This window comes from Typopeltis vanoorti, chromosome 20, assembly GCF_054136105.1.
Source record: "Typopeltis vanoorti isolate ZY-2024b chromosome 20, IOZ_Tvanoo_1.0, whole genome shotgun sequence".
Classification (NCBI taxonomy): Eukaryota; Metazoa; Arthropoda; class Arachnida; order Uropygi; family Thelyphonidae; genus Typopeltis; species Typopeltis vanoorti.
Window position 1 is genome coordinate 87,590,134 of NC_143568.1, and position 27,602 is coordinate 87,617,735.

The 27,602-nt window shown below is 36.3% G+C and overlaps 1 protein-coding gene across 1 annotated transcript in view; it reads left to right on the top strand.

Moving 5' to 3' along the window:
- Positions 1–27,602, top strand: part of LOC150095635 (dynein axonemal heavy chain 8-like) — a 2,108,518-nt gene that overhangs the window by 110,301 nt on the left and 1,970,615 nt on the right. The window contains exon 7 of the mRNA XM_090409931.1: positions 26,629–26,826. Within this exon, the coding sequence (XP_090266057.1) occupies positions 26,629–26,826 (198 nt within the window). The remainder of the gene's footprint in view (positions 1–26,628; positions 26,827–27,602) is intronic.

The window sequence follows — 27,602 nt, forward strand, 5'->3', positions numbered from 1 at the left end:
TATTTTGGGGATTATCTATTTCCTGTTGTAGTTCTTCATAGAAATTTTCTAGTTCTTCCTCTGAATGGTTACTGTCTGGTGCATATATTTGGATTATTTTAATTGTTTGACCTTTTTCTTTTGCTTGAAGTTTGGCTGTTATTATTCTAGGAGACACTGGGTTTAATTCAATTACTGAATGTGTAAGTTTCTTTTCAATTAGTAATGCAACTCCTTCTCTGTGTATGTTATCTTTTCTTCCTGAGAAGTACAGTCTTCCTTCTGGTAAATCCATGAATCCATCTCTGCACCAATGTGTCTCTGATAAACCTAAAATACTCCATTTCAGTCTTTTTAAATTTTCCTGGACTAATTGTAATTTTCCAGGTTGGTATAATGATCTTATGTTGAGGGTGGCTACATGTTTCACATCCTTGGCTGACCACATTGCTGATTTCTCACCTACTCTATGTGGTCTTTGAGTAGGTGCGTCGGTTATCCCATATGCAGTAGCACTATCTCGGTTTGTAGACTTTCTCCTGCTCATGAAAGTTACTGGCATAATAATGTAGCCAGCTTGCCATGCCTCTGCTACATCCTTTGGTCCACAGCTCTTTATTCTTTATTCAGAGCAACCCATTTGGGTTTCCCCCATCTGCCACCCAGGGGACGCGTCTGGTAGGAGTGTGGTCTCCCCCAAGTCAAATAAATTACATACATATATATATACAATTTATATAATACATATAATATACATATTTATATAATACATACAATTTAATATAATTGCTTACAATTTAAGAGATAATACTACAATTTTTCACATGTGGTTCAATTAAGATTCCAATTTATCTCATACTTTGTACAGTGTGCAAGTCATCTAGGACAACAATTTGTGTGTTATTAGTAGTAATAATGATTTTAATAATAGTTTACGATCAATTAGAGTTCAGTTATACAGGATAGGTTACATGATTATCTATCGATCAATCTATCTATATATATATTTTTTTTCAGTATAGAATGCTAGGAAAATATTTTATTTAAATTGCATAAATAATGATATTAACAATGTGTTTTACATCTTTTTTCACATACATATTTACAATGATTCATTTAAATTTACAAGGATTCACTTTTTATTAAATCGATTATAATATTTACTTGTTTCTTTGGATGGGATTTCTGATTTCTTCCTCGAAGATTAATAATAATAATAATAATAATTTTTAAGTACTTTATTATGTCTTGAATACATATAATAATTACATTATAAAATTATAGAAATTACAAAATTACAAAATTCTAAAAATTACATACATATAATAATAATAATAGTATTTTTTTTTAATTCAATGATTTTTATTATTAAAATCATGATTGCATATTATGCATTTACAAAACATGTTCTAGTTTTTTTTTTTTTTTGACAATGAATTTCATACAAATTTTCCATTTCTTGTATAATGTGTTAATAATAGTTACTGTAGATGGTAATTTATAATAAATTTAGTTTAATCCTTTATCCTCTATCTTCAGGACTGAGGCAACTCGTGGTAAAGTGGACCAAGCTCTCATCACTCCTTGTCTCAGTATCTCCCATAATGCAAAGCACATTTCCTTGCAGACATGCATAATGCTATGCATTAAGGGAAGGGCCACTACCCAGACTGGTTTCGACCTTCATCGAATGTTTGAGTACAGGTCAAACTCCAAAAACTCAGAGTTGTTCCCATCAGTAACAGGCTCACTCAGTCAGTGAGAAGAACTCTCAGAACTGGTTGGCTCTACAGTGGCAGGCTCACCCCACCACTGAGCAGAGCCACTCATTTGCTGATATCTCGAGGGGTAACAGCAACAGCTGTGCCTCATTAAATTCACGGGCTACAGCATTGCCATTCATTACCCCCCCCCCACACACACACCCACCCACCCAGGACCTGGGTGACAGCAACAGTCGAGCCTCAATTAAAATTTCACAGGCTACAGCATTGCCATTCATCACCCAAGCTTCCAACCGGTTTTGACCTTTATTGAGGTCTCGTCAGTGGGATCCAGACCCAGACGTGGTGATGGTAGAAGATAGAAGCAATGGAGAAGTCATATTTACCTATACAAGTTGCCAAAAGGTGTACCACCTTATTATTAAATTACTCTGGATTTAGAGAAAGTTGTTGGAAATTTTTTTCCCCTTGGTTAGACTATAATAAATTTAGTTTAATCCTTTATCCAAGTGTAAGCAAACAAAATTTGCGCCTGAAGTATCTTCAGGACTGAGGCAACTCGTGGTAAAGGTGGACTAAGCTCTCATCACTCCTTCTCTCAGTATCTCCCATCATGCAAAGCACATTTTCTTGCCGACATGTATAATGCTATGTGCAAACTTTGTTTGCTTACACTTGGATAAAGGATTAAACTAAATTTATTATAGTCTAACCAATGAAAAAAACAACTTCCTGCATGGTAATTTATAGTTTGCAATTGAATAAGATTACATTTTTTAACAGCATTTATAATATAGCAATATGTTATATTTTACAATTTTTGCTTTTAGTATATTTTAGCGCTGTAACTACAACACTTCAATGTAATAAATATATATATTTTTTTCTTTCTGTTGATCTCGGTTGAGATGTAATGTCTCAGCTTGCATCCATGAAGCTTTTTAATAAGCTTAATTGAGGATGACACTGGTTAGATATTTTTTATTGATTTGATTGTTGTGTTGGAAGTAGGCTGATGTTTGAAAGGTCAAATGAATGATATGAAAGGTCTGATCAAAGTGAAATTGCCGATATATTTTGGTGTTATTACATCTGTCTTGATGGTTCACATTCATTTTTGTTGTGGTCTTCTTTTTGAACTAATTAGGAGATTTTTTTTTCACTGTGGCACTCTTTCTAAGTCTTCTGAGCTTTTGATTTATATCGACTTTGAAGTTTGTGACTTCCTCAAGAATATCTTGGCATCTCTGATCCACAAAAATTGGTAATTTTTTTCTGTTTTTGCTTTTCTTGCTTGGTACAGCAGATTCTGGTTGAATGGTGTTAAATATTCGGAGAGGAAGATTGATGTATTGTCTTGCAATGCATTCAAGTCCTTGGCAAATGTATTTTTTCTGTCTGCTGGCTTTTATGAGATTGTCTCTTGTGGACTTGCTTGTAAGACGAACTGTGACTGGTGCAGGTCGTGGCAAGCCTTGTTTTTTGCTCTTCCTAGGAATCCGAATTACGTTCTGAATGTCATTAAGCTGTAGGGGGGGATATCAATTGCATGGCCTAATTTTAAAACTATGTTTCTTAGGTTTTCTGTAGGTGCAGTTTCAGGAAGACCATTTATGACAAGTTCTTCTTTATGTTGTTGTTGATTTAAATGTTCATGTTGTAGTTTTAGAGAATCAAGTTCTTGACGGAGTGCGGATGTCTCTTTCATCAAATTGTGTTGCCTGTCAGTTAGTACGTTAATGCTGATTTTAATGTCTTTTACAACACTTCTATCACTGCTAAATTATTATGTTTGACCAAATCTTCATATTCGCTAGATTTTTGTTCATTCGGTTTGTCAAAGAGTTCTTGCACAAGATCTGCTAAGCTGGCTTTAATAGTCTCTAGACCGTTTTCTATTAGTATATTTGAGGAGTTCAAATTATAGGAGTCACCTGTATTTTTTTGTCTTCAGTTCTTCGTCTGATTTTGCCTCGTAATCGGCTGCATCGTAGGTGGCTGCCTTAGGTGTGTTTCTTTGTTCTCCCTGCAGAGTAGGCACTTCCATTCCTTGCGTGTTGCATTGGATTTACATTGCCAGGTTGTTTGTGAAAGGCCGGCATGTGTAAAGTGTAGAATCCTACTGCATTTCCTACCGGTTATATGATTTCAGTCGGATGATAAATCCTACAATCATTTGATGCACTTCATCACTATTCACTTTTCAGCACTTCAAAATGTGGTTACTTCTTAGAAACTTGGGAACACTTTGAACTTAAAAACAGGAGTTGGAACCACTTTAAAACTATAAAAAATGGGAGCAGCTATATCACCGTGCACCCATTCGTATACCTACACAGTGCCCACTGTGATGATAATAATAATAAATATCAAGAAGGTCACAAGATAATTTGGAGGTTGTTGAAAAAGCTCAGAAAGGCAGGAAAGAGTGCTGTAAAAGGAATTAGAGATGAAAAAGGTGACATGAAAATTGGAGAAAGAGATGTTCTTGATGTATGGAGTAATTACTTCGAAAAAGTGCTAAATGAAACAATCAGTGATAGCACAGTGGTAAAAAAACATTCAACAGACATGCAATCAGGAATATACATATCCATATTTGAAGTAGAAAAAGCCATCAAAAGCCTGAAATGTGGAAAGGCAGTGTGAGTAGATGATATTCGACAAGGAATGCTCAAGTATGGAGGTATAAAAAAACTCTTAGAGTGGCTGCACTGCATAGTTCAGAAAGCCTGGACAGAGGGATGACTTCCCAATGATAGGAGTAGTGCTCTCATAGTACCCATATATAAAAGGGAAATAAAACTGAATGTGAGAATTACAGAGGTATTTCTTTACTGAGTGTTCCTGATAAGATTTATGCAAGTATACTTGAGAAACAGTTGAAAAGGATTGTGGAAGATAAGCTTGGTGAAGAACAAGCTGGATTCAGGCCAAATAGACTGTCAGGATCTGATTTTCACTTTACGACAAATAGTTGAGAAATCATGGGAATATAACAAAGATCTGTATTTCAGTTTTATACATCTGGAAAAGGCATATGACGAGGTGCAAAGAGAGAAGCTATTCAATATGCTGCAGTTATATGGTGTCAATGGGGCATTATATTAAGCAATACTTAGTCTTTATTTGAGTTGAAAGTCAGCAGTTAGAATTGAAGGAAGTACAGGAAGATGGTTTAATGTTAAATGTGGTGTGAGACAAGGATGTACATTATCCCCTCTGTTATTCATTATCTATATGGATCGCATTATGAAGGAAAGTGGTATTAAACTTGATATCAAAATTTCAGATGTTAATCTCAGCTCTTTGCTTTATTCAGATGATCTTGTTAACCACACTTTTCCTTAATTTCCAGGGATGACCTCTTCTTCTTCCATCACTATCACACAGCTGAAACATTTTCCCTACATCAATCGTATAAAAACCTTTTAGTAATTTAAACGTTTCTATCATATCCCCCTCTTCTCCGCCTATCAACCAACCTCTGCTATCCACAAGCTCTCAATCTATCAATGTAGGGAGCATTTTTTACATCACTCACCAACTTAGTCACTCTCCTCTGAACCCTCTCCACAACTTCCTCATCTCCAAGGAATCCAGGTGACCAGACCTGAGCACAGTAATCCAAATGTGGAAGTATCAATGCTTTATAAAGGGGAATAATAACCTCTTTATCTCTGGATGTTAGTGTGTTCCTCAATAACCAAGTAATCCTATGTGCAATCTTGGACACTTTAGCAATGTGACCCCTGAACTTCATCTCCCTATCCATCAACAGCCCTAAGTCTCTAGTCTCATCAAGCTCTTGGAGTACCGTTCCATCGATGTAGTACACAGTTGGTAATCTTTTAATCCCAAAATGCATAACTTTACACTTTTCCATATTGAACTGACATCCATAACATTTTGCCAGCTTATTTAAATCATCCTGCAAACTCTCAACATCAGCTTGATTTTTTATTGCGCTACCCAACTTTGCATCATCGGCGAACAACTGAATATCTCCCTTTAAGCCATTTCCTATATTATTTATATATAAATTAAATAACAATGGTCCTAGCACAAGATTCTCTGACTAAATTGAATAACTGTTATAATAGATATGGTATGTAGTTCAGCAATAACAAGACAAAGACAATGAAAATAGGTAGACGCATTGAAAATATCAAATGCATTGTGAATGGAGTGCCTAAGTAGCTGAAAATTTTCAGCTACTTAGGCACAATTTTTAGTGAAGATGGTAAATTAAATATGGAAATAGACAACAGAATCAGCAAAGCTGGTATGGTAGGATGTTAACTGAATAAATTTATATGGAATAAGAGAGAAATTAGTCAAAACACTAAATTAGCTGTATACAATACATTGTTCAAACCAATTTTAACTTACGGATCTGAGAGCTGGAGCAGAAGTAAAACAATTGACCAAAGACTAGAGACAGCAAATATGAAAGTCCTGAGAAAGATTAGGGGCATGAATAGGTGGCATTAATGGCAATATCATATTAAAAATGAGGATATTAGGAAAGAACTTGACATCGTCAGCATCCAGGAAAGTGTTAGCAGAGCTAATCTCAGGTGGTAACTTAAACATATGGTCACTTAAACAGAATGGGTGAGGAAAGATTAGCAAAACAAGTGTTTCTGCCAGGTTGGAAAAAGACCAAGAAGAGGACCAAGATATAGGTGCATTGATACAGTAAAAAGTGCCTTAGAAGATAGAAATATAAAATATGATAATGTTGGAGTCTTGACAGATAATAGACTGATTTGGGGGAAAATTGTAGATGGGAAGTTACTAATGATGTAATTTTTTCATGAAGCACTAACATATTCTGTACAGGAACGTGTTAGCAGAGCTAATCTAAGGTGGTATGGCACTTATGCCATACCACCACATCTATGCCATATACTTGAGGGTGTATGGCATAAATTTGATGATGATGTCATCCACTTCACACCAAATTCTGTATCCTCTTCATTTTGTGAGATACAGCTTGCTATTGTTGGTAAGGAATAGGAGGAAATGAAATGGTGAGATATCACTCTTCCAATTCCTTCCTCCATGAAATTGCTTCAAGTTGATATCTAAGACTATTAGAATCTCTTGCCTTATTATTCCACATACATTCCCTTCTCTTTGATACTTCTGCATGCCTATTCATCTTCTAAGTCAAACCGCATGGCCACTCTCTCCAACCGGGGTAAGAGCTGCCATCTCAGTTATAATCAGCTCTTCTGATGCTATGACCAAATCCAAAACTATTGAGTCTTGTGTTCCTTCTACTACATGATGCCTAAGACATTTGTCCCTCAAGAATTCTAGAAATTTCATTCCCTTATTACTACATGCAGGTTTCCTCTTCCCAATTTATACTGCTGTAGTTAAAGTTACACATAGCAATCGTTCTTCTTGCTCTTGCCAAGCTCCCTAAACATCTCCTGTTCCTCACCCTCTATTCTCCCTGGCTTTTAGCAACACCCCACTAAATATTCTGTCTTGCCCGCTTCTATCTCATGCCATGCATACTTTCAAAACCATTAGTACCCAGCTATGCTCAGACCTTAGCAATCTGTGACCTGTGCTCAGCAAGGTCGTTAAGAGAGCTGGCAATAGCATAGAATCTTGAGATGCTCCTACATAGGTGGGGAGGTCTGAAAAAGAGAAAGTATTCCATCATGACATGCAGGAAATGAACTGAGAAGAACCTGGCTACTCAAGGAGATTATAGGATCGGCAACACTAATCACATCTGCCATTGTAGTACTTTTATGTTCATAATACATCCTCAAAAAGTGATCCCTCAGTAATTCAAATATTCTTTCTGCTTCTGTCACATTCCCATCATCAGCAGGCATTAAAATTATTTACCATAATTTAAAGAACATATCCTTACGGACATGCAAATGCATGCATTACGAGCAGGACCACTACCCAGATTAGTTTTGACGTTTATTGAGGAAGAGAATTTTATCCGTGGAAGCTAGACCCAGAAGTGATACCCAGATTGAAGTAATGCAGAAGTCATATTTCTGTATACAAGTAGACAAAAGGTGCCACACCCTATTACTAAAATACTTGGGATTAGAGACAGAGATAGTGATAGTAAACCTTCCCATAATGAATATTATTATACATGTCCTAAGGATATGTGCTTTGCATTACAGGATATTAAGGCAAGTGATGTGAAGTCATTAGCCTCTACATAATTATACTTCCTTTTACTTAAAATGAAGCAAAAGGGCCCGCTTGACTATATTCCTCACATATCCTGGTTTTACTGTACCACGTCAGTCATCCTACTAGCTGGAGCTTTGTACTTCCCATGTGTTTGCAAATCACCTTTCTTTTTAAATACCTTCTGCAGCATTTTTTTTTTATTTTTTTTTATTTGGCTGCTGCTTAATGATGTTGCTACTTTCCTCAAGCACCACTTCAATATTTCCCATCCTTCTTTTGCAGCATCTGATGATCAAGCTATATCCTAAGTCTGTCATAAATTTATTTTATATATTTAAAATAAATATATTTATACAGAGAATTCTCTGTATTTCCATATATTTTCCTTTTAACTGAATAATTCTTCATGCCCCATTTTGAGGCATAATAATATCATCATAATAATTGTTTGTCCTTTATTCATTGTGTTAATTTGCTGATCCAAGCCTTCTACATTTCCTTTGACTCCTCTAACCTGCATCAGTAATCGACTGTACATTTTGACCTATTGACTTCTCTCTCTCTCTCTCTCTGTCTCCACACACTATATGGGCCAGATGCACTATATTATTATTATTATTATTATTATTAAACAAGACCTCATGGAGTCAAAGACTCATCTAGGAGGTCCTTTTATCTCACACACATCTCATCATACCGGGTCTTAAACACATTCAAACTCCTTGCAGACACCACACTCTCAGGCAAGGCATTCCAATCATTCACAACTCTGCACGAAAAAAACCTGCCTCTCACTCCCCTACTCACACCCTCTTTATACAGTTTCCAGGGATGACCTCTGGTTCTCCCCTGATCTCCCACTATTCGCTGTAGAACTTCTCCACCATTGATCCTATAGCAACCCCTTACCAACTTGTAGGTCTCTATCATATCTCCCCTCTTCCTTCTCTCCACTAGTCTCTGCAAATTACATCTTTTCAATCTTTCCTCATACTCGACATTCCAGAGGTCAGAAACTACCTTAGTCAGTCGCCTTTGGACCCTTTCCAACATCTCCTCATCCTTCTGAAAACCAGGTGACCAAATCTGGGCACAATAGTCCATGTGTGGCCTAATCAAAGCCTTATACAATGGAACAAGAATCTCCCTACTTCTACACGTCAGTGTCCTCCTCATCATTCCCAGAAGTCTTTGTGTTGTCTTCACAATTTTGGCGATGTGACCCCTAAATTTTAGATCTTTATCCACTATCACTCCCAGATCTCTTATTTCCTCTACTTCCAACAATATATTCTTACCAAGCATAAATTCTGCATCCCATCTTTGTTTTCCAAATTTTAAAACCTTACATTTTGCAACATTGAACTCACACCCCCATTTGCTTGCCCAATCACTCAATTTATTCAAGTCTTCTTGCAAGGCCACAACATCTTCACTACTCTTTATGGTTCTTCCCAACTTTGCATCATCTGCAAACAACTGAATATCTCCATCCAAATCTTCGCCAATATCATTAATATACAAGTTAAATAGTAATGGCCCTAAAACAGATCCCTGAGGCACTCCACTAGTGACTTTCCTTTTCCTGGATATTGCACCCCCATACACAACTTGTTGATACCTATCAGATAGCCAGTCTCCAATCCAATGCACTAATCTAATATCCAACCCCATCTGCTCTAGTTTGACTGTCAACTTATCATGAGGCACTCTATCAAAAGCTTTTGCGAAATCCAAGTATATTACTGTGTATCCTTCTCCTCTGTCCAAGGAAGCAGTCACTTTATTGTAATAAGTAAGTAGATTACTAAAACACGACCTCCCTTTAGCAAATCCATGCTGTCCATCAAAGATTATACCATTGTTGTCAACCCAACTCTGGATTCTAGCTCTCACAAGCTTCTCCAACAACTTAACCACAACACCCGACACACAGATAGGCCTATAGTTTGATGCTTGAGTTCGATCACCTCCTTTATGAAGTGGCACAATCTTGCCCTCCTTCCACTCTTTAGGGACTTGACCAAGTGCAAGACTCGTATTAAAAAAATATGTCAAGGCAGGTGTCAACTCTCTGGCACATTCCTTCAGAATACGTGGTGATATATTATCAAGTCCCACAGCCTTATTTACATCTAGTTTACTCAACTCCCCAAACACCTCTTGCTCACTTACAGTCAGTCTCTCCTCCCCATCATCAACTGCTCTTAATCTCTCCATGAAGTCACATTCACAAGATTGAAAGATCTTTATGAACTGCTCATTAAGTATCTCCACCACACATTCTGCAACAGCTGTCTTTATACCATTTCCTCCAATCAATGTCATCCTTCCATAATCATTCTTTCTTTTGCTGGCTACATATCGAAAGAACTCCCTAGGATTCTTTTTAGCTTCATTAGCTAACTGCTGTTCATACCTCTCTTTAGCTACTCTCACCAACCAAGTCACTCTCCTTGCCTGGTCTTTGTAGAACTCATGAAATTGGTTACTTCCACTTCTCTTATGCTGCCTCCACAATGCCCTTTTTCTCTGTATTGCATGCTTAATCTCTTTATTCATCCATCTCACACCTAACTTATTTAACCTTCTCACCCGTGGTATACATTTAGACATTGCATCCACTAAATATTTTTTGAAAATCCCCCAAGCTGCATTGATCTCTTTTCCAGCTAACTCCTCATTCCATGCTACACCTGCAAGCTGTCTCCTGAGCTCTTCATAATCACCCCCCTTGTAGTTCCACATATACCCTTTTTTCACAGGGGTCCTTGCACTGCTGGCAACCACCCAAGTAATCACCTCATGGTCACTTTCACCAATTGGTGGATGATTTGATACCTCATTGATAATTACATCCTCCGATGAGATGACCAAATCCAAGACCCTTAATCCTCTTGTGCCCTCTGTTACATACTGTCTGAGGTAGTTATCCCTCAAAAACTCAAGAAACTCATTTTCTTTACTTCCAGTTGCTATCTCTTCATTCCAGTCTATATTGCCATAATTAAAATCACCCATAATGATCACCCTTTTCTTATTTGCTTGGCTTATTTGACTATACATTTCACTATCACCACCATCCACATTACCAGGTCTATAACAACATCCCACCAAGTATTTGATTCTATTCACCTCTATCTCACACCATACTGCCTCAAAACCACTGGCCCCATTTCCCCCTTGCATCTCTACCTTGTATGGACATAACTCTTTCTCTATCATCAATAGCACTCCCCCTCCCTTTTTACACCTTCTATCCTCACGAAACACATCATACCTTTCCATCTCTATTCCTGTCAGGATGTCATCCTCATCTAACCATGTCTCACTTATTCCGACAATCTCTGGGTGCACCTTGCTTTACAGATCAATACTTCGCTAGAGGGCCATAAGTTGTATAGTGTCAGAAAGAGCTCCTGAAAAATAAATGCTATTTTGAATAATAATTGGTAGTGTTTCATATATTTTAGGGTTTTGTTATTTATTTTTGATAACTGAGTGATTTTTTGGTGTGAAATTCTGCCAGATTTATTAGTCTAAATTGCTGTTTTAAATATCACACAATGGCGTCACGAGGTCAACCACACGGGCGACGACCGGTGCTACTAGGCGAATGCTGTGAAAGTCAAATAGCATTGGTGACATAGACTTATCAAAACTGATTAGATGTCGTGAGTGCAATATGTATGCATGGCAGAGTGCAAGAGATGTCTTTGTGGAGAGAGAGAGAGAGAGAGAGTACAATATATAGTGTGTCAGAAGTGCAATATATTGTTGAATCACGATATGAAGAATGCAAAGCTGACTGAAAAGGTAGATAGTGTACATAAAAGAAACAGAAATGAAACAAAAGTCAGAGAAACTGATGGAGTGAAAGAATGCGAGGATGTAGAAGCGAAAGTTACGGAAAAAGTTACAAAAAACGGAAATGAAACTAAAGCAGAAGAAACTGAAGGAGTGAAAGAATGTAAGGGTGTAGAAGCAAAAGTTACAGAAAAAGTTACAAAAAACGAAAATGAAATGAAAGTTGGAGAAACTGAAGAAGTGAAAGAATGCAAAGATATACAAGCAACAGTTAGTGATAAGGGAGTTAAAGAAAGTATGAATGAGGAAAAAGAAATAAAGTGAGGCCGAAAGAGAGGTAGCGAGATAAAGATTGAAATTGTCAGAATGCAAGATTTAATGAAACAGTTATTGGAAATGAAAAATGAAATGAAGGATATGTGGAGTGAGGTCAGACGCTAATGAACACTAATGAAAGTGTTCAAGAGAACAGAATGAAAGAAAAAAAGAGTAAAAGAAGCGACGAGTGATTCCAGTATAGCAGTATATGGAGACTCCATAATTAGAGGACTAGTTCTGACAGAGTCCATAGTCTGCTATCCAAGTGGGAAAATGAATACGACAATTAAGGCATTGGAAATGAGGAAAAAACGAGCGAGAGAGTTAGTTGTGATTGTAGGGACAAAATGATCTAAGTGGATACAAGAAGGATGTGAGGAAGATTATCAGGAGACTATTGAGAAGAATGAAAGATAACAGTGTAATAGGAAAGGTTGTCAGTGTGTTACCTAGATATGACGATGATGAGTTGCAATGGAGAGCCAAAATAATGAATGTATGCTAGTGGAACTGTGTGAGGAGAAGGGAGTGGAGTTTGTGGATGTTTGGCATGTGTTTGAGGGTAGAATAAAATTATACAGGTGTGTGATGGGCCGCATTTAAATTGCTTTGGAGTGAGTGTGATGGAGAAAGTGTTGCTGGATGGAAGTATAGTGTGTGGAAGTACATTGTGTGATGCATGCCAGAGATCAGAAGAAAGAGATGAAAGGAAAAATCAGGAGAATAGTACTGAAGAGACAGAAGTTCTTGGCAGTGGAAACAGCAGTGGTGTGAGAGAGGAAGAGAGAATGGGAATACAAAGGCTGTATATATATAGATAAGGTTGTAACTTTAAATTATAGGCTCGTCTGTATATCTAGAGTTGTGGTAAAGGTCCTGGAGAGATTGTGAGAAGTAGGATACAGAAATTGGTTGATAACAGCAGTGTTCTCTGTGGTTATCAGCACAGGGAGATCATGTTTCCCTAACTTATGTATTATAACAAAGTGACAGGGGAGATGCATATACAGTGGTGTACTTAATTTTGCAAAGGCTTTTGATCGACTGCCACATGATAAGGTCTTAAATGAATTGAAACAGTTGGGATTGGATAACAGATTTCTGAGTTGGATCAGTGACTGACTGTCAGATAGGTATCAGAAAGTTGTATATGAGGATGCAGTATCCTGAATGAGAAAGGTAACAAGCATGTGCCTCAGGGGTAAGTTTTGGGGCCATTGTTGTTGTTCAATTTATATGTTAATGATATTGGGTTTGATTTGTCTAGTGATATCCAGTTGTTTGCAGATGATGCAAAATTGGGGAGAGCAATGCAGTATCAAGAGGATGTTATTGCCTTACAAAAGGACTTGATTAGATTGCATGATTGGGCAGGTAAGTGGAACTGTCAGTTCAATGATTGATGGTGGACGAGGACCTGAAATTCAGGGTCCACGTGAAGAGATCACATCGGATAATGACAATGATGTGGAGGACCCTGAGATGCAGAAATAGAGAGGTTATGATTCCATTGTATAAGGCCTTGATCAGGCCTCATGGATTATAGTGCTCAGATTTGGGTGCTGGGTTTTCATAGTGATGAAGATATGTTGGACAGGGTCCAGAGAAAATTCACAAAGGTAGTCAGTGATCTTTGGAATGTGGAGTATGAGGACAGATTGAGAGAATGTAAATTTCAGAGCCTCGTGAGTAGGAGGGATATGATTGAGACATATAAGCTAGTCAGAGGTTTTTATCGGACCGACCTGGAAGAAATTTTTCATAGAATGGGAGAGGGGAGTAGAACAAGGGGCCATCACTGGAAACTGTATAAGGAGGGTGTGAATAGAGGAGTGAGGAGTAGGTTCTTTGCATGGAGGGTGGTTGGTGACTGGAATGAATTGCCTGAGTGTGTTGTGGGTGTAGATACATGGAATCAGTTTAAGGCACGGTTGGATGAGCATTGTCTGCAACCATGACCTCCCACGATGAGTCTATGACACCGTGGAGGTCAAATGTTAATAATAATAATAATAATTATTTTTTTTTTTTACAGCTATTATAGCCTGTTTTTATTTAGGAGTGTCCCTGATTTTAAATACATTGGCTTTTTACTCAAGAAATTTTTAGGGCATTATACGTGTATTTTAAAGGAAAATATAGCAGAATAAAAGGGCCATTACTATTTAACTTGTATATTAATGATATTGGTGAAGATTTGGATGGAGATATTCAGTTGTTTGCAGATGATGCAAAGTTGGGACGAACCATAAAGAGTAGTGAAGATGTTGTGGCCTTGCAAGAAGACTTGAATAAATTGAGTGATTGGGCAAGCAAATGGGGATGTGAGTTCAATGTTGCAAAATGTAAGGTTTTAAAATTTGGAAAACAAAGATGGGATGCAGAATTTATGCTTGGTGAGAATATATTGTTGGAAGTAGAGGAAATAAGAGATCTGGGAGTGATAGTGGATAAGGATCTAAAATTTAGGGGACACATCGCCAAAATTGTGAAGACAACACAAAGACTTCTGGGAATGATAAGGAGGACACTGACGTGTAGAAGTAGGGAGATTCTTGTTCCATTGTATAAGGCTTTGATTAGGCCACACATGGACTATTGTGCCCAGATTTGGTCACCTGGTTTTCAGAAGGATGAAGAGATGTTGGAAAGGGTCCAAAGGCGACTGACTAAGGTAGTTTCTGACCTCTGGAATGTCGAGTATGAGGAAAGATTGAAAAGATGTAATTTGCAGAGTCTAGTGGAGAGAAGGAAGAGGGGAGATATGATAGAGACCTACAAGTTGGTAAGGGGTTGTTATAGGATCAATGGTGGAGAAGTTCTACAGAGAATAGTGGGAGATCAGGGGAGAACCAGAGGTCATCCCTGGAAACTGTATAAAGAGGGTGTGAGTAGGGGAGTGAGAGGCAGGTTTTTTTTCGTGCAGAGTTGTGAATGATTGGAATGCCTTGCCTGAGAGTGTGGTGTCTGCAAGGAGTTTGAATGTGTTTAAGACCCGGTATGATGAGATGTGTGTGAGATAAAAGGACCTCCTAGATGAGTCTTTGACTCCATGAGGTCTTGTTTAATAATAATAATAATAATAATAATAATAATCGAGGAAGAAAATTTGTACATACCTTGTTTAGATGCTAGGATGACTTCATTCTCCATACTTCTGCTGTTAGGTTGTTAAAAGGGGTGTGAAACGTGGGAGGAGTGTTTGACGCATGGCGGGAAGAATAATTTTGAAAACCTGGGTTTTTCTAAAATAATATATATACATATATATATATTATTATTATACTTAAGGGCACTTCTTTGGGGGAGGAGAAGGGTTTTATGGGAAAACTGGGGCAGGGGATAGCATTAATGGGGTGCGAGCCATTTCGGGTGTGTGACCATCATCAAAACATTTTCGGGATAGCACATAGCCCCACACTCATCCCGAAAATGTTCCGATGATGGTCACACAACCAAAATGGCTCGCACCACATTAACGCTCTCCCCCCACCCCAGTTTTCCCATAAAACCCTCCCCCTTCCCCAAAGAAGCACCCTTAAGTATAATAATAATATATATATATATATATGTATATATATTATTTTAGAAAAACCCGGGTTTTCAAAATTATTTTTCTCGCCTTGCGTCAAACACTCCCCCCACCCTCTTTTTTTTTAACAGCCTAACAGCAGACGTATGGAGAATGAAGTCATCCTAGCATCTAAACAAGGTATGTACAAAATTTTCTTCCTCAATTATTATGCTATATTTTCCTTTAAAATATACTTATAATGCCCTAAAAATTTCTCAAGTAAAAAGCCAATGTATTTAAAATAAGGGACACTCCTAAACAAAAACAGACTATATAATAGCCATAAAAATAATAGTTTTTAAGAGGAGTAACATAGGAATTTTCCCAGAAATAATAACAATAATAATAATATCTATCTTTGTTGGCTGCAGTTCTCCTGCTGTTGTAGTAAGATTTTTTTTTTTTAACTTGGTTATAATTTTAATTAAACTTGCCAAGAAATTATATTCTTGTTTAATCCTTTATCCAAGCTTTTGTTTGATTCAATTTCAATATTAGCTATTTTAGAAGCCCTAAAAATCAAGAAATTAAAATACTTATGCTTACTTAATCATACTTCATCATAAATACACACACACAAATGCATACACACACATAAATTCAACTACATCTAGGAACAAGTGTGAAATTTCCAATAAAAAAAAAGGGGATCAGACAGGGAGATGCCATTTCACCTAAATTATTTACAGCAGCTCTAGAAGAAATTTTTAAAAACCTGGATTGGAAAAATAGAGGAATAATGGTAAATGGGAAAGAACTAATCATCTATGATTTGCTAATGACATCATTCTTTTAGGAAATTCTGCAGAACTTCAACAAATCGTCAATGTATTGAATGCAGAAAATAAAAAGAAAGGATTAAATATAAACACAGAAAAAACAAAAACAATGTATAATAAACACATTATCAAAAAAGTTACTACAAACGTAACACCAGGATATTAGGATATAGTAACCACTAATTAACTTAAGGAATTCAAGCATACACTAGAATATAAATTAAAAGTAAACTTTAATATACATATCCAATATTTTGGCAATGTCATTATTAATCATGTATAACCAGCGTATGAGTCTTTCTACCAGAATTACTATCAACCACAGAGATTCCATCGCAAGCAAGGCCCGCTAAGTCCAATGTTTCTTTTCCATTGAGTCTCTCAATCAATAGTAGTTTTGTTTTTTAAATTTTTATCAACTTAATTCCATTTTAAGAAATTTTTCATGTGAGTTAAACTATTCTCATGTATATGGAAAGTTGTACTTATGTTTCTCCAATCGTTATAGCCTTCTACAAGAGTATTGATTTGGTAGGTGCGAAAGGTTTGCAACAAAAGCAAAAAACAGAATTTAAAGTTTCGGAATAAATGAGCCATGTTCTTGGCACGAGGTCACCGTTTTCCATTTTTCAATTATAATACGTATTGCCAAATTTATGACCATATCTCTGGGTTATATTATATTTTTCTTTTGAGCAGGCCCCATTTCAATTAAAACAACTCGTAATTTTTCATCAATATTTTCCCATTCACCTGGATCTTCTAAATTTACAGACTAACAATATGTTAGTTTCGTGGTCAACTACAACTAAATCTTCTATTTTTCTCTTAAATCATGCATCTTGTTATCTTGTTCAATAGTTGCAAAAGTACTTTCATGCAAACTGGATGATGTACACGGTTCTTCAACTCTGATTTCTGATGTATTGAGTTGGTTATAATCTGCATCAGAATATTTCAATATTTTAACAAATGTATTAAGAGCCCCAGTTTGTTTCTTAATATCTGCTTCTTTCGCAGCATGATGCTTATGATTTTGTGCACCAGATAACTTTTTTTTTAATTTTTGATTCCATTTCTATTTTTTACCCACAAGAAATTATTACACAACATGACACAGAGACGAAATAATAGTCCGCACTGCGCTACGGTCAGTAGCCTACTGAGATGCGTACCATATGACTGGTTAACTAGCAACAAATGTTTTGTACGAAAATTCGTTTCTGCACATAAAAACCGTTTACCATTTCACTTTAGATAGACTGCAGTAGAACACAACATTCTTTAGCCAAGCATTTAGCCTGCTCTTGCTGCAAAATTGTAAACAGTCGGCTGATCAAAGAGGCGGCAATATACAATTTTTTTAAAATTTTTATTCGGTGTATCCGGCCAATATTTATTTTAATATTGATCATTCTAAGATTTTTTTGTTTTAATGATAAAAATTTTGTTTCTTAAAAATGAACTTATTAACCATGCCCCGGTGGCAGTGCCCACATGCTCTGCATGCCCACTTCTGCCGGCCCTGGCTAAAGGCATATATAGCTGAAATGTTTTACTTGTTTTGAGTTTGCTATTTGGGATGTTTTCAGTGTTCCTGTTTTCAAAGATTTTTTTCACTAATTTTAGTTATAGCAAAGTTTATTTTTCACTTGGTTAGAGTATAATTGTACCACCTTACCCCAGTCCTAAAGATACTTTCAGGCGCAAACTTTGTTTGCTCACACTTGGATAAAGGATTAAACTAATTTAATTAGTTATAGCAAATTTGCTGTAACCAAATTTGTTACAGCATTTATGTAATTTAGTGAAGGGATCCTACCAATTGTGCTGGATTTATTTTATTATTATAATTCAGGCCTCCATTTAGTCAAAAGACTCATCGTGGGAGGCCCCCTTCTAAGAAACGCAAGTCTATCAAGACTCATCGAGGGAGGTCCCTCCTAGGAAACACAAAGTCTAGCATACAACTCCTTAAACGCATTGACCGTTCTCGCTTTCACTACTCTATCAGGCAATGCATTCCATGGTTCAACCACCCTCCACACAAAGAAACCACTTCTCACCCTCTTTCTCACAGTTTCCTTTCATAACTTCCAGGGATGGCCCCTTGTCATGACTCCTTCCTGCTGTTCAACTTAAGAGTAATAGAATATACATATATTATATGTATATTCTATTACTCTTAAGAGTAATAGAGTAATAGAGTATACATATAATAGAATATACATATAATCATCATCAACAACAATTTCCTGATATGTACCCCCAACGGACACTTAGTGTATTATGACAGCCCCTTACATGATTAAATTTATATTATTATTAATCTCCTGTCAACAGTTATCCTCCAAATCAATCTATTACTTGTGATCACAACAATATTCTAATATCTAAAACTTCATTCTTCTAAGGCACTTCTGACTGAATCAATCCACCTAGACCTTGTCTTCCTCTGGGTCTCTTTCTTGCCATCTTGACATCAAACACCTGTTTTGCTATCCTTTCTTCACACATTCTATTTAAGTATAGCTATACCACCTTAGATTTGCTCTACTGACACATTCTGGAATGCTAATAATGTCAAGTTCCTTTCTAATATCTGTATTTTTAATATGATTCTACCATTGATAGCTTCTCAGTTCACTCCCCTAATTTTTCTCAGAACTCTCGTATCTGTGTTCTCTAGTTTTTGATCAAGTCCTTTATTTCTAACCCAACTCTCAGATCCATAATTTAAAACTGGTTTAAACATTGTCTTGTATACTGCTAGTTTGGTGTTTTGGCTAATTTTTTTCTTATTTCATATAAATTTATTCAGCTGGCTACCTACCATACCAGGTTTGCTTATTCTGTTGTCTATTGTCTATTTCCCAAATTTAGCCTACCATCTTCACTAAAAACTGTGCCCGAATAGCTGAAATATTTTACTCGTGAGCGCCTGCATAGCACAATTGGAAGAACGATGGTACGTTGTGCCCTTCGATTAGAAAAGGCCTAAGTTCGATTCTCATTGCGACGGGAGGAATCTTTATGTGGACTTTTTCAATCGAAGGTGAGTTGGCCGATCTCATACAGAGATAGCAGGGTTTTCCCCCCCAGAAACTCGGGGTTTATCATCTTGCATACAGACAAATCGGCCCATCAGGATGCTCGCAATTTACAGACAAAAAATACTAGTTGTGGGGGTGGTGGTGGGTGGTAGATGGTGTTGATGTAGATGATTAATAGTAGAAGTTCGGTGTAGTGGTAGAGAAGGTGACTTCTACAGTAGGTGTCCTCCCGCAATTAGTTTTCGCACTCCTTGGAGGCATCATGAATAATAATAATAATAGGATCTTCATTCAGAATGCAGCTGAAGTTTTCTATGCTCCTGCCTATTTTCATAGTTTTGGTGTTTTTTTTTTTTTTTTTTTTGAAAATACATACACATAATATATAGAATAAATAATAGAGAATGGGCAAAGAAGGTTGAGAATGTGGATGAGATGATAATGATGTCAGCACAAATGACTTGAGAGGTAGCATGAATTGGGTTGTGAGAGATCTAAGGTGAATAATTTTTCAGCAGAAAAGTTGAGAGATAAGAAACAATCATGTTGTCCAGATATGATAATTCAAAGTTGAAGATAAGAGCAGCAGTAATGAATGATATGATAACAAGAATGTGTTATAAGAGAGTTCTGAAATATCTAGATGATTGGGATGCATTTGATAATAGAAGAGAGCTGTACGTGAGTGATGTGCTGTATTTGAACAAAGAAGGATGCATGCACTCTCCCATCTTCAAATGTTGTCTGGCAAGTGAGAGTTTGGACAAAGAAACCTGAGTTGCCAGAGTTACCAAAGTGAATATGTTGTATATATTCCAGCATCCAGTGGTATCTGGGAAATAATAATAATTTTAGGATATCATAATATAGGTCGGGGTCTTCAGCGCATGGCTCACGGGCCACCTGTGGTCTGCAGAGCTCTTTGCCATGGCCTGCTGGCCATTATGAAAAAATAACTACTTAACATTAAAACGAGATTAAATAAAAAATAATTTCATTGAAGCCCGCAGGCCACTAAGCTATACTGCGGTATTTAGAATTGTAAGATGCTTTCCAGATTCACAAGGAATGCTGTGCATTTGATACTTTACATAAAATCCTATAAAAGTAAATATTAAATAGACAAGCTTCTTCAGCCATCTACCAATGGCAAGCAGTACTTAAGTACTAGTACTAATGTCACAGGCTGAAGCAGTAGTTTGTTCGAGTGATCTATCTAATGCCTTCCAGATACATCTCGAAGGTTCTCAATACTTCGTTATTTGCATATAAATACAAGAGGATGTCATCCACAGTCAGTCATGAACAGTGTGATATTCGTGTATAAGCGCACACAGGTTCGTCGTGTCAGCCATAGCCTATGGGTTTATATTGTCAGACTTTTTTCATTAGCGTGAGACAACATATTCAGTGGAAAATAACCGTTACACAGCCATTTTGGATCATTTTTTGGATTCACCTTCCATCACTAGGGTGTCTATGAGTGAATAGCATAAATCAAATGATTCTTGTTGGTTTTTAATGAAAAGTGGACCAATTTGTACTTTTTTGTGCCGATCAACGATAAAGCAGTGTATTTAATTTGTTGTGAGTCAGTGCTAATAAGTACTAGTACTAATATCAAAATACAGTATCAAAAGAATACAATATAAAATGTCACTATGAGACAAAGCATGTGTCCAATTTCGATCACCTTGAAGGGCTGCTTCATGTGGACAAAGTGAACTGTCTCCAAATTGATTTAAAATGCCAGCAGGGTACTGTTAAAAGGCAGAGGGAAGAGATCGAATCATGCATCAAAGTAAGTTATGTTAATAGCTGAAAAAAATTGCTAAAAAATCAAAAGCCTTCTTGGAAGGCAAGTTTGAAAGAATGTCTCATCACTGCTTGGGATATTCTGTGCCCAAATAATAAGGAAGTGTTTAAAAAACTGAATTTGTCTGAGGTAACTATAGCATGATGTGTTGAAGAACTTGCCAATGACATTGAAGGAACTTTAAAAAAAACAGTCATCCAAATTTACATTATATTCACTTGCTTTAGACGAGAGCACAGATAAGAAGGATACAGCACAACTAGTTATCTTTATCCGTGGTATTGATCAACAATTCAGTGTGACAGAACAACTGCTAGTGCTCATATCTATGAAGGGAACAACTAAAGGCACTGATATTCTTGAAGCTGCCAAGAAAACACTCCAGCTTTTCGACCTCAGCTTAACCAACCTTGAGGGTGTTGTAACTGATGGTGCCCTTGCTATGGTGGGAAAGAATGAAGGGTTTGTTGTGCTGCTAGGGAAAGAACCGGAACTAGAGGGAAAAGATTTCTTCCATTACCACTGTTTAATCCACCATGAGAATTTGTGTGCAAAAATTAATAAACCACATCACGTCGATGTGGTTTATTATAGTGATGTGCGTTGGTTGAGCAGAGGGAAGGTTCTTAAAAGAGTCTTTGACTTAAGGAATGAAATACAGCAGCAGTTCATGCAAATCAAGGGGAATCCGAATGCAGAATTTAACCATCCGAAGTGGATGACCGACTTTGCCTTTGTGACCGACATCTCGGTGCATATGAATGACCTAAATACGTGGCTACAGTCCAAAGATCAACTGGTGCACACACTGTTTGATCACATCAAAGCTTTTGTGGCCAAGCTCAAACTTTGGGAGGCACAACTTGCAAAAAAAGACTTACCTAATTTTCAGCTTCTCGATGAGTCCAACTGTTCATCTCTTTATGAATACCTTACAAAATTAGACATGTTGCGAAGTGAGTTTGAAGAGAGATTTAGTGATTTTCATAACCAGCAGTCTTCTTTAGATTTATTTTCAATGCCATTCAGTGTTCAATGCTTCCAAAATTCCAGGCTCAGTACAAATGGAGCTGCTTGAACTCCAAAACAACTCTTCTTTGAGAGAAAAATTATTCAGTGTGCCCTTGCTTACATTTTACAAAGACTACATTTCTGAGGATGCATTCTCTAATCTAGGGTTTCTCAAACTGTGTTCCGCGAGAAGTTCTGAAATTTATCATTTTAGTTTTCTAAGCATTTTTCATGAATAAATATTGTATAGTAAAAATATTCTGAGGTGAATATGTCAAAAAGCTCAGACCCAGAACACCTAATAACATCTGTGTATCGTTAATTTTCACAGATCAAAACCTTTCAACATTTGGGAGAGGGAATGCTGCTGTTTATGACGGGTCATAAAAATTGCCTGCAAGCCCATTACAACAATTGGTGTCATATCTTCTGTTCTCAAAACTGAAGGAAATGACGTGTAGCAAATGTCAGTGACCGAGCAGCATATTTTTAAACATGAAAGTATTCATGAATTATCGTTAATTTTCACACATTGAAATCCTTCAACAATCGGGAAAGAGAATAACGCCGTTCATGACCGATCATAAAAATTGCCTGTAAGCCGATTACAACAATGGGCGGCATGTTCTCAAAACTGAACGAAATATCATCTGTGTTGCAAATATCAGTGACCAATCAGCAAGGAAGTATAAAGAAAATTTTTCCACTGAAATTGAAGATCAAGGTAGTCTGTATCCAGTTCTCAAATCTATTAATACTGAAAACTTTCTTTGCAAGTTCGTATTGCAGTGTGTAAGTGCTTGTTCTGAAACCGGAGTGCCATGATTTTTTTAAAAGTAATAGGAATTCAGAGTTAAAATCTGATATGAATAAGAGACAAGGCACTTTGTTTAATTTTGGTATTAAGAAATCTCTTATTGAAGGTGTTTGTGACGGAACAGTTAGTGATTCATCCACCTGAAGCCTGCAAAGATCTCCAGGATGTACAAAAGGAGGGGAAAACTACCAGCACACAGGAGAAAAAGTCTGCATTCACTCGTAAGTATTTATAATAATATTATAAATATATTTCATGATCAGAATGGGATATGTCAATGAAAATCAGCACAAATTAATTTAATGATGGTTTAATGAATGTTAATTAATTTTAATTAATAATTAATTATCAATCATTAATAATTAATTATCAATTATTAATTAACTATAAAATAAACTAAATTGCCAATTAATTATTAATTAATACATTACAAAATAACCAAGGCGTTCCGTGAACATTTCAGGATTTGTGAAGTGTTCCGTCATAGAAAAAGTTTGAGAAACCCTGCCCTAATCTTTGCTGCCATGCTTTGAAGATGTGCACTTTGTTAGGAAGTGCATGCTTATGTGAGCAGTTCTTCTCCAGAATGAAGCATGTGAAGTCCAAGACAAGAACTCATATTACGGACCGACATCTCGAGAATACTCTGCACATAGCGACTTCCAACATTGATGCCAACATCGACAAGCTGGTCAAGGAAAAATATTGCCAAGTTGCGCATTGACATCGTAAAAAATGAATGTTTTCTTCTTTAAATTATCTTTTTTCAAGTATTCATTGTATTTACTTATCATGAATCCGATTCCTACCTATGCTCTTAAAGCTGAGTTTGCTTATTTTTATAAGATTTTATGTAAAGTATCAAATGCACAGCGTTCCTTGTGAATCTGTAAAGCATCATGCAATTCTAAATTCTGCAGTATAGTGTCCTGCAGGCTTCATTCTCAACTAGTCCCGTGAAATTCTTTTATTTCACTTCATCAGGATAATTACATGGATAAACTAAAAACTATAAAACAAGTCATAACTCTAGCGAAAATATTTGAATGTGAATAACAATGGAAATTGTTATTCATATTCACATTCACTATTATGCTGACTGCTTGTTTTTGGATTGCTGTATACTACTAGTAGATACAAGTGTGTATTGATGAATTAATGATGATTAAACCTGATGTAAAATTATCCCTTGTTTTTTGCTGAATTGTAGAGGATGTTTTATCATTTCAGCTCTTTGAATGCTCAGATAAAATGGTCATCTCTGTGGAGCATTTTTTTTTGTTGTCATACTACTTGATGTTTTGTTTCAGTTGTATGTACTGCCAGATTTGTGTAATTGTTTAGTTCTCTTTGATAAGTTGATAGTTAAGTCATCATATGGGTTATGATATCCAATTAGTGAATTGGATTGGAATTTTGGCTTTATGATATAGACAGTCTTGTCATAAATACTGTTACAAAGTATCTTTGTTTGTTTGAAAGTATACGAGGGTGGTCTGAAAAGTTCTCGGCCTAACAACAAAAAAACTAATTTATAATTTCAAAATTATTTTTATTTTTCAAAATAATCTCCCTTAAGACTAATACATTTATTCCTGCTATGCTCCAGCGCCATTATCCCATCCCTGTAGTGGTTCTCAGTAAGATCTGCAAAATACCCTTCTAGTTGCAATCACCTCTTGATTCGAAGAAAAATGCTGACCAGTGAGGAATAGTTTTAGTTTTGGGAAGAGATAGAAGTCAGAGGGAGCCAAATCTGGGTAATAGGGTGGATGTTCCAACAATTCATAGCGGCTGATGAAAGATGATTTTTTTTTCTTCTGCAAACCGTATCTTTTCCTCATGAATTTTTCATCTAGTCTGGTTAAAAGATTGGAATAATATTCCCCGGTTATTGTTTTACCATTTTCAAGATAATTAATAAACAAAATACCTTTAGTATCCCAAAACACCAATGCCATGACCTTTCCTGCAGATGGAACCAACTATGTCTTCTTTGGCCCTGAACAACCGGCTTCTGTTCACTGTCTTGACTGCTGTTTGGATTCTGGTGTGTAATAGTGAATCCAAGTCTCATCCATAGTAATAAATTGACACACCAAATCAATTTTATTCTTGTTGAAATGTTCCAAGCACTGTTCAGAGATTTTCATGCAAGTGCATTTTTGATCTGCTGTGAGGAAGTGCAGTATCCATCTTTTGCAAAGCTTTTTCATTTGCAATTCTTCATGCAAAATATATCCTGCATGTTCTTTTGAAATGCCTATAGTCTCAGCATTTTCCTGCACTTAGACTCGCTGATCATCCAATACGAATATCGTTCACTTGATCAATGATTTCTGGTGTTGTTGCACTTTTTGGACCTCCTTCACATGGATCATCTTCAAGACTGGTACAGCCATATTTAAACTCGGCAGCCCATTTCTTAATTGTCGAAAATAAAGGAGAAGTGTAAGTACCCATAAACTTCTATGAACTTCAAATGAATTTCTTTGGTGTTAAAACCTTCTTTTACAAAGAATTTTATAACCGCACGATACTCAGTTTTATCCATTTTAAGGGATACAGACAACACTTTTGCTTCAGATAGCTGTATAAAGCAAACTACTTGATAGAATGACTTGCAATTTCACATAGATGCTTATGATAGATATACCAACTTAAAAAAAAAAAAAAATCTTGCTGATAGTGTTGCCATCTATGGTCGAGACTGATAATTTTTCAGACCACCCACATAAGTGCAAGTTTCTTCTCATATCAAGGTAACTGAAAGGAGAAATTTGCAGTTTTACAATGTATTCTGGACCATGGAGTTTACAAATAATAATAATAATGTTATATCAGTTTTATCCATTTTAAGGGATAAAGACAACACTTTTGCTTCAGATAGCTGTATAAAGCAAACTACTTGATAGAATGACTTGCAATTTCACATAGATGCTTATGACAGATATACCAACTTAGAAAAAAAAAAATCTTGCTGATAATGTTGCCATCTATGGTCGAGACTTATAACTTTTCAGACCACCCACATAAGTGCAAGTTTCTTCTCATGTCAAGTGGTAACTGAAAGGAGAAATTTGCAGTTTTACAATGTATTCTGGGCCATGGAATTAACAAATAATAATAATAATGTTAATGATGATAATACTTCTAAAATGGTTAAAAAGGTGTAGAGAAGAGATATGATATCCTAAATTAATTTATAGATATCTTAAAATTACAGTATATGTGGACATTTCACTGTGGACCCAAAGTTATTTGGAAAGTCTGCTTTCAGTAATTCTGTCATGCCTTCCCTCAAATTCATTAATCAGTGTAACCTCCTTTTTGATTAAGAGATTGTAGTTACCAATCTCTAACAAAAGTTTAATGATATGACTGAAATATCTGTAAATGATGTGTATAACCTAAAGATCTTTGATAGATTGCTACAGTGTGAAGTGGTATTTAAATTATAGTCATTATGATTGAATAGTAATAATAATAAAATAATAATAATAATAATAATGTAATAAAAGTCATATTTTCTTAAGTTCATATATAGTTTTATTATTATTTTTGCAGATTATGGAATTCTTCCATATAGTTGATACTTATATGGCTTTAACCCATTGTAATATTGAGGGTATTGAGGTATTTGGTAAAAAAGTGATCACTTTCACTGATGCTATGAAGAATAAATCATATGATGTTCTTGATCATAGGAAGACCGATTTCGACATTGATTATGATGTGTTCCAAAACCAGATAAAAGATCTAACTGTGAGTTGTTGTTTTTTAATATTTAATATTCAAATTGCTATTATTTTTAAACTGCTGTGTCAGAAGTTTACTCATGGGAAACCTACATATGTGTACACTACTATATCTGTAATTCCTTGAATCCGGTTATGTGCTCCATGCACATGCTATTATCTGTGGGGGAATTAGAAAACAAACCTGCTTCTTTCACCCTTTCTCATTCACGTTTATTTTAGGGATGACATCATTGCAGTCCCATTGTAAACACCAAATACATATTATTATTATTATTATTATTATTATTATTATTATTCAGGCCTCCATGGAGTCAAAAGACTCATCGAGGGAGGTCCTTCCTAAGACATTAAGTCTGTCAAGACTCATTGAGGGGAGGTCCCCCCCTGAGAAACACAGTCTATCATACCACTCTTTAAACTCACTGACCGTTCTCACTCCCACCACTCCATCAGGCAATGCATTCCATGGCTCAACCACCCTCCACACAAAGAAACCACTCCTTACCCTCTTCCTCACAGTTTCCTTTCGTAACTTCCAGGGATGGCCTCTTGTCATCACTCCTTCCCGCTGTTCAACCAAGCGAAAGAACTCCCCAGTGTCAACCCTGTAACCACCTCTCAACAGTTTAAAAGTCTCAATCATATCACCTCTCCTTCTTCTATCCACCAAACTCTGCAGTCCACATTCTCTCAGCTGATCCTCATAACTATCCTTGTACAGTCCTGAAACCATCTTTGTCATCCGTCTTTGTATCCTTTCCACAGTTAATTTATCCCCTT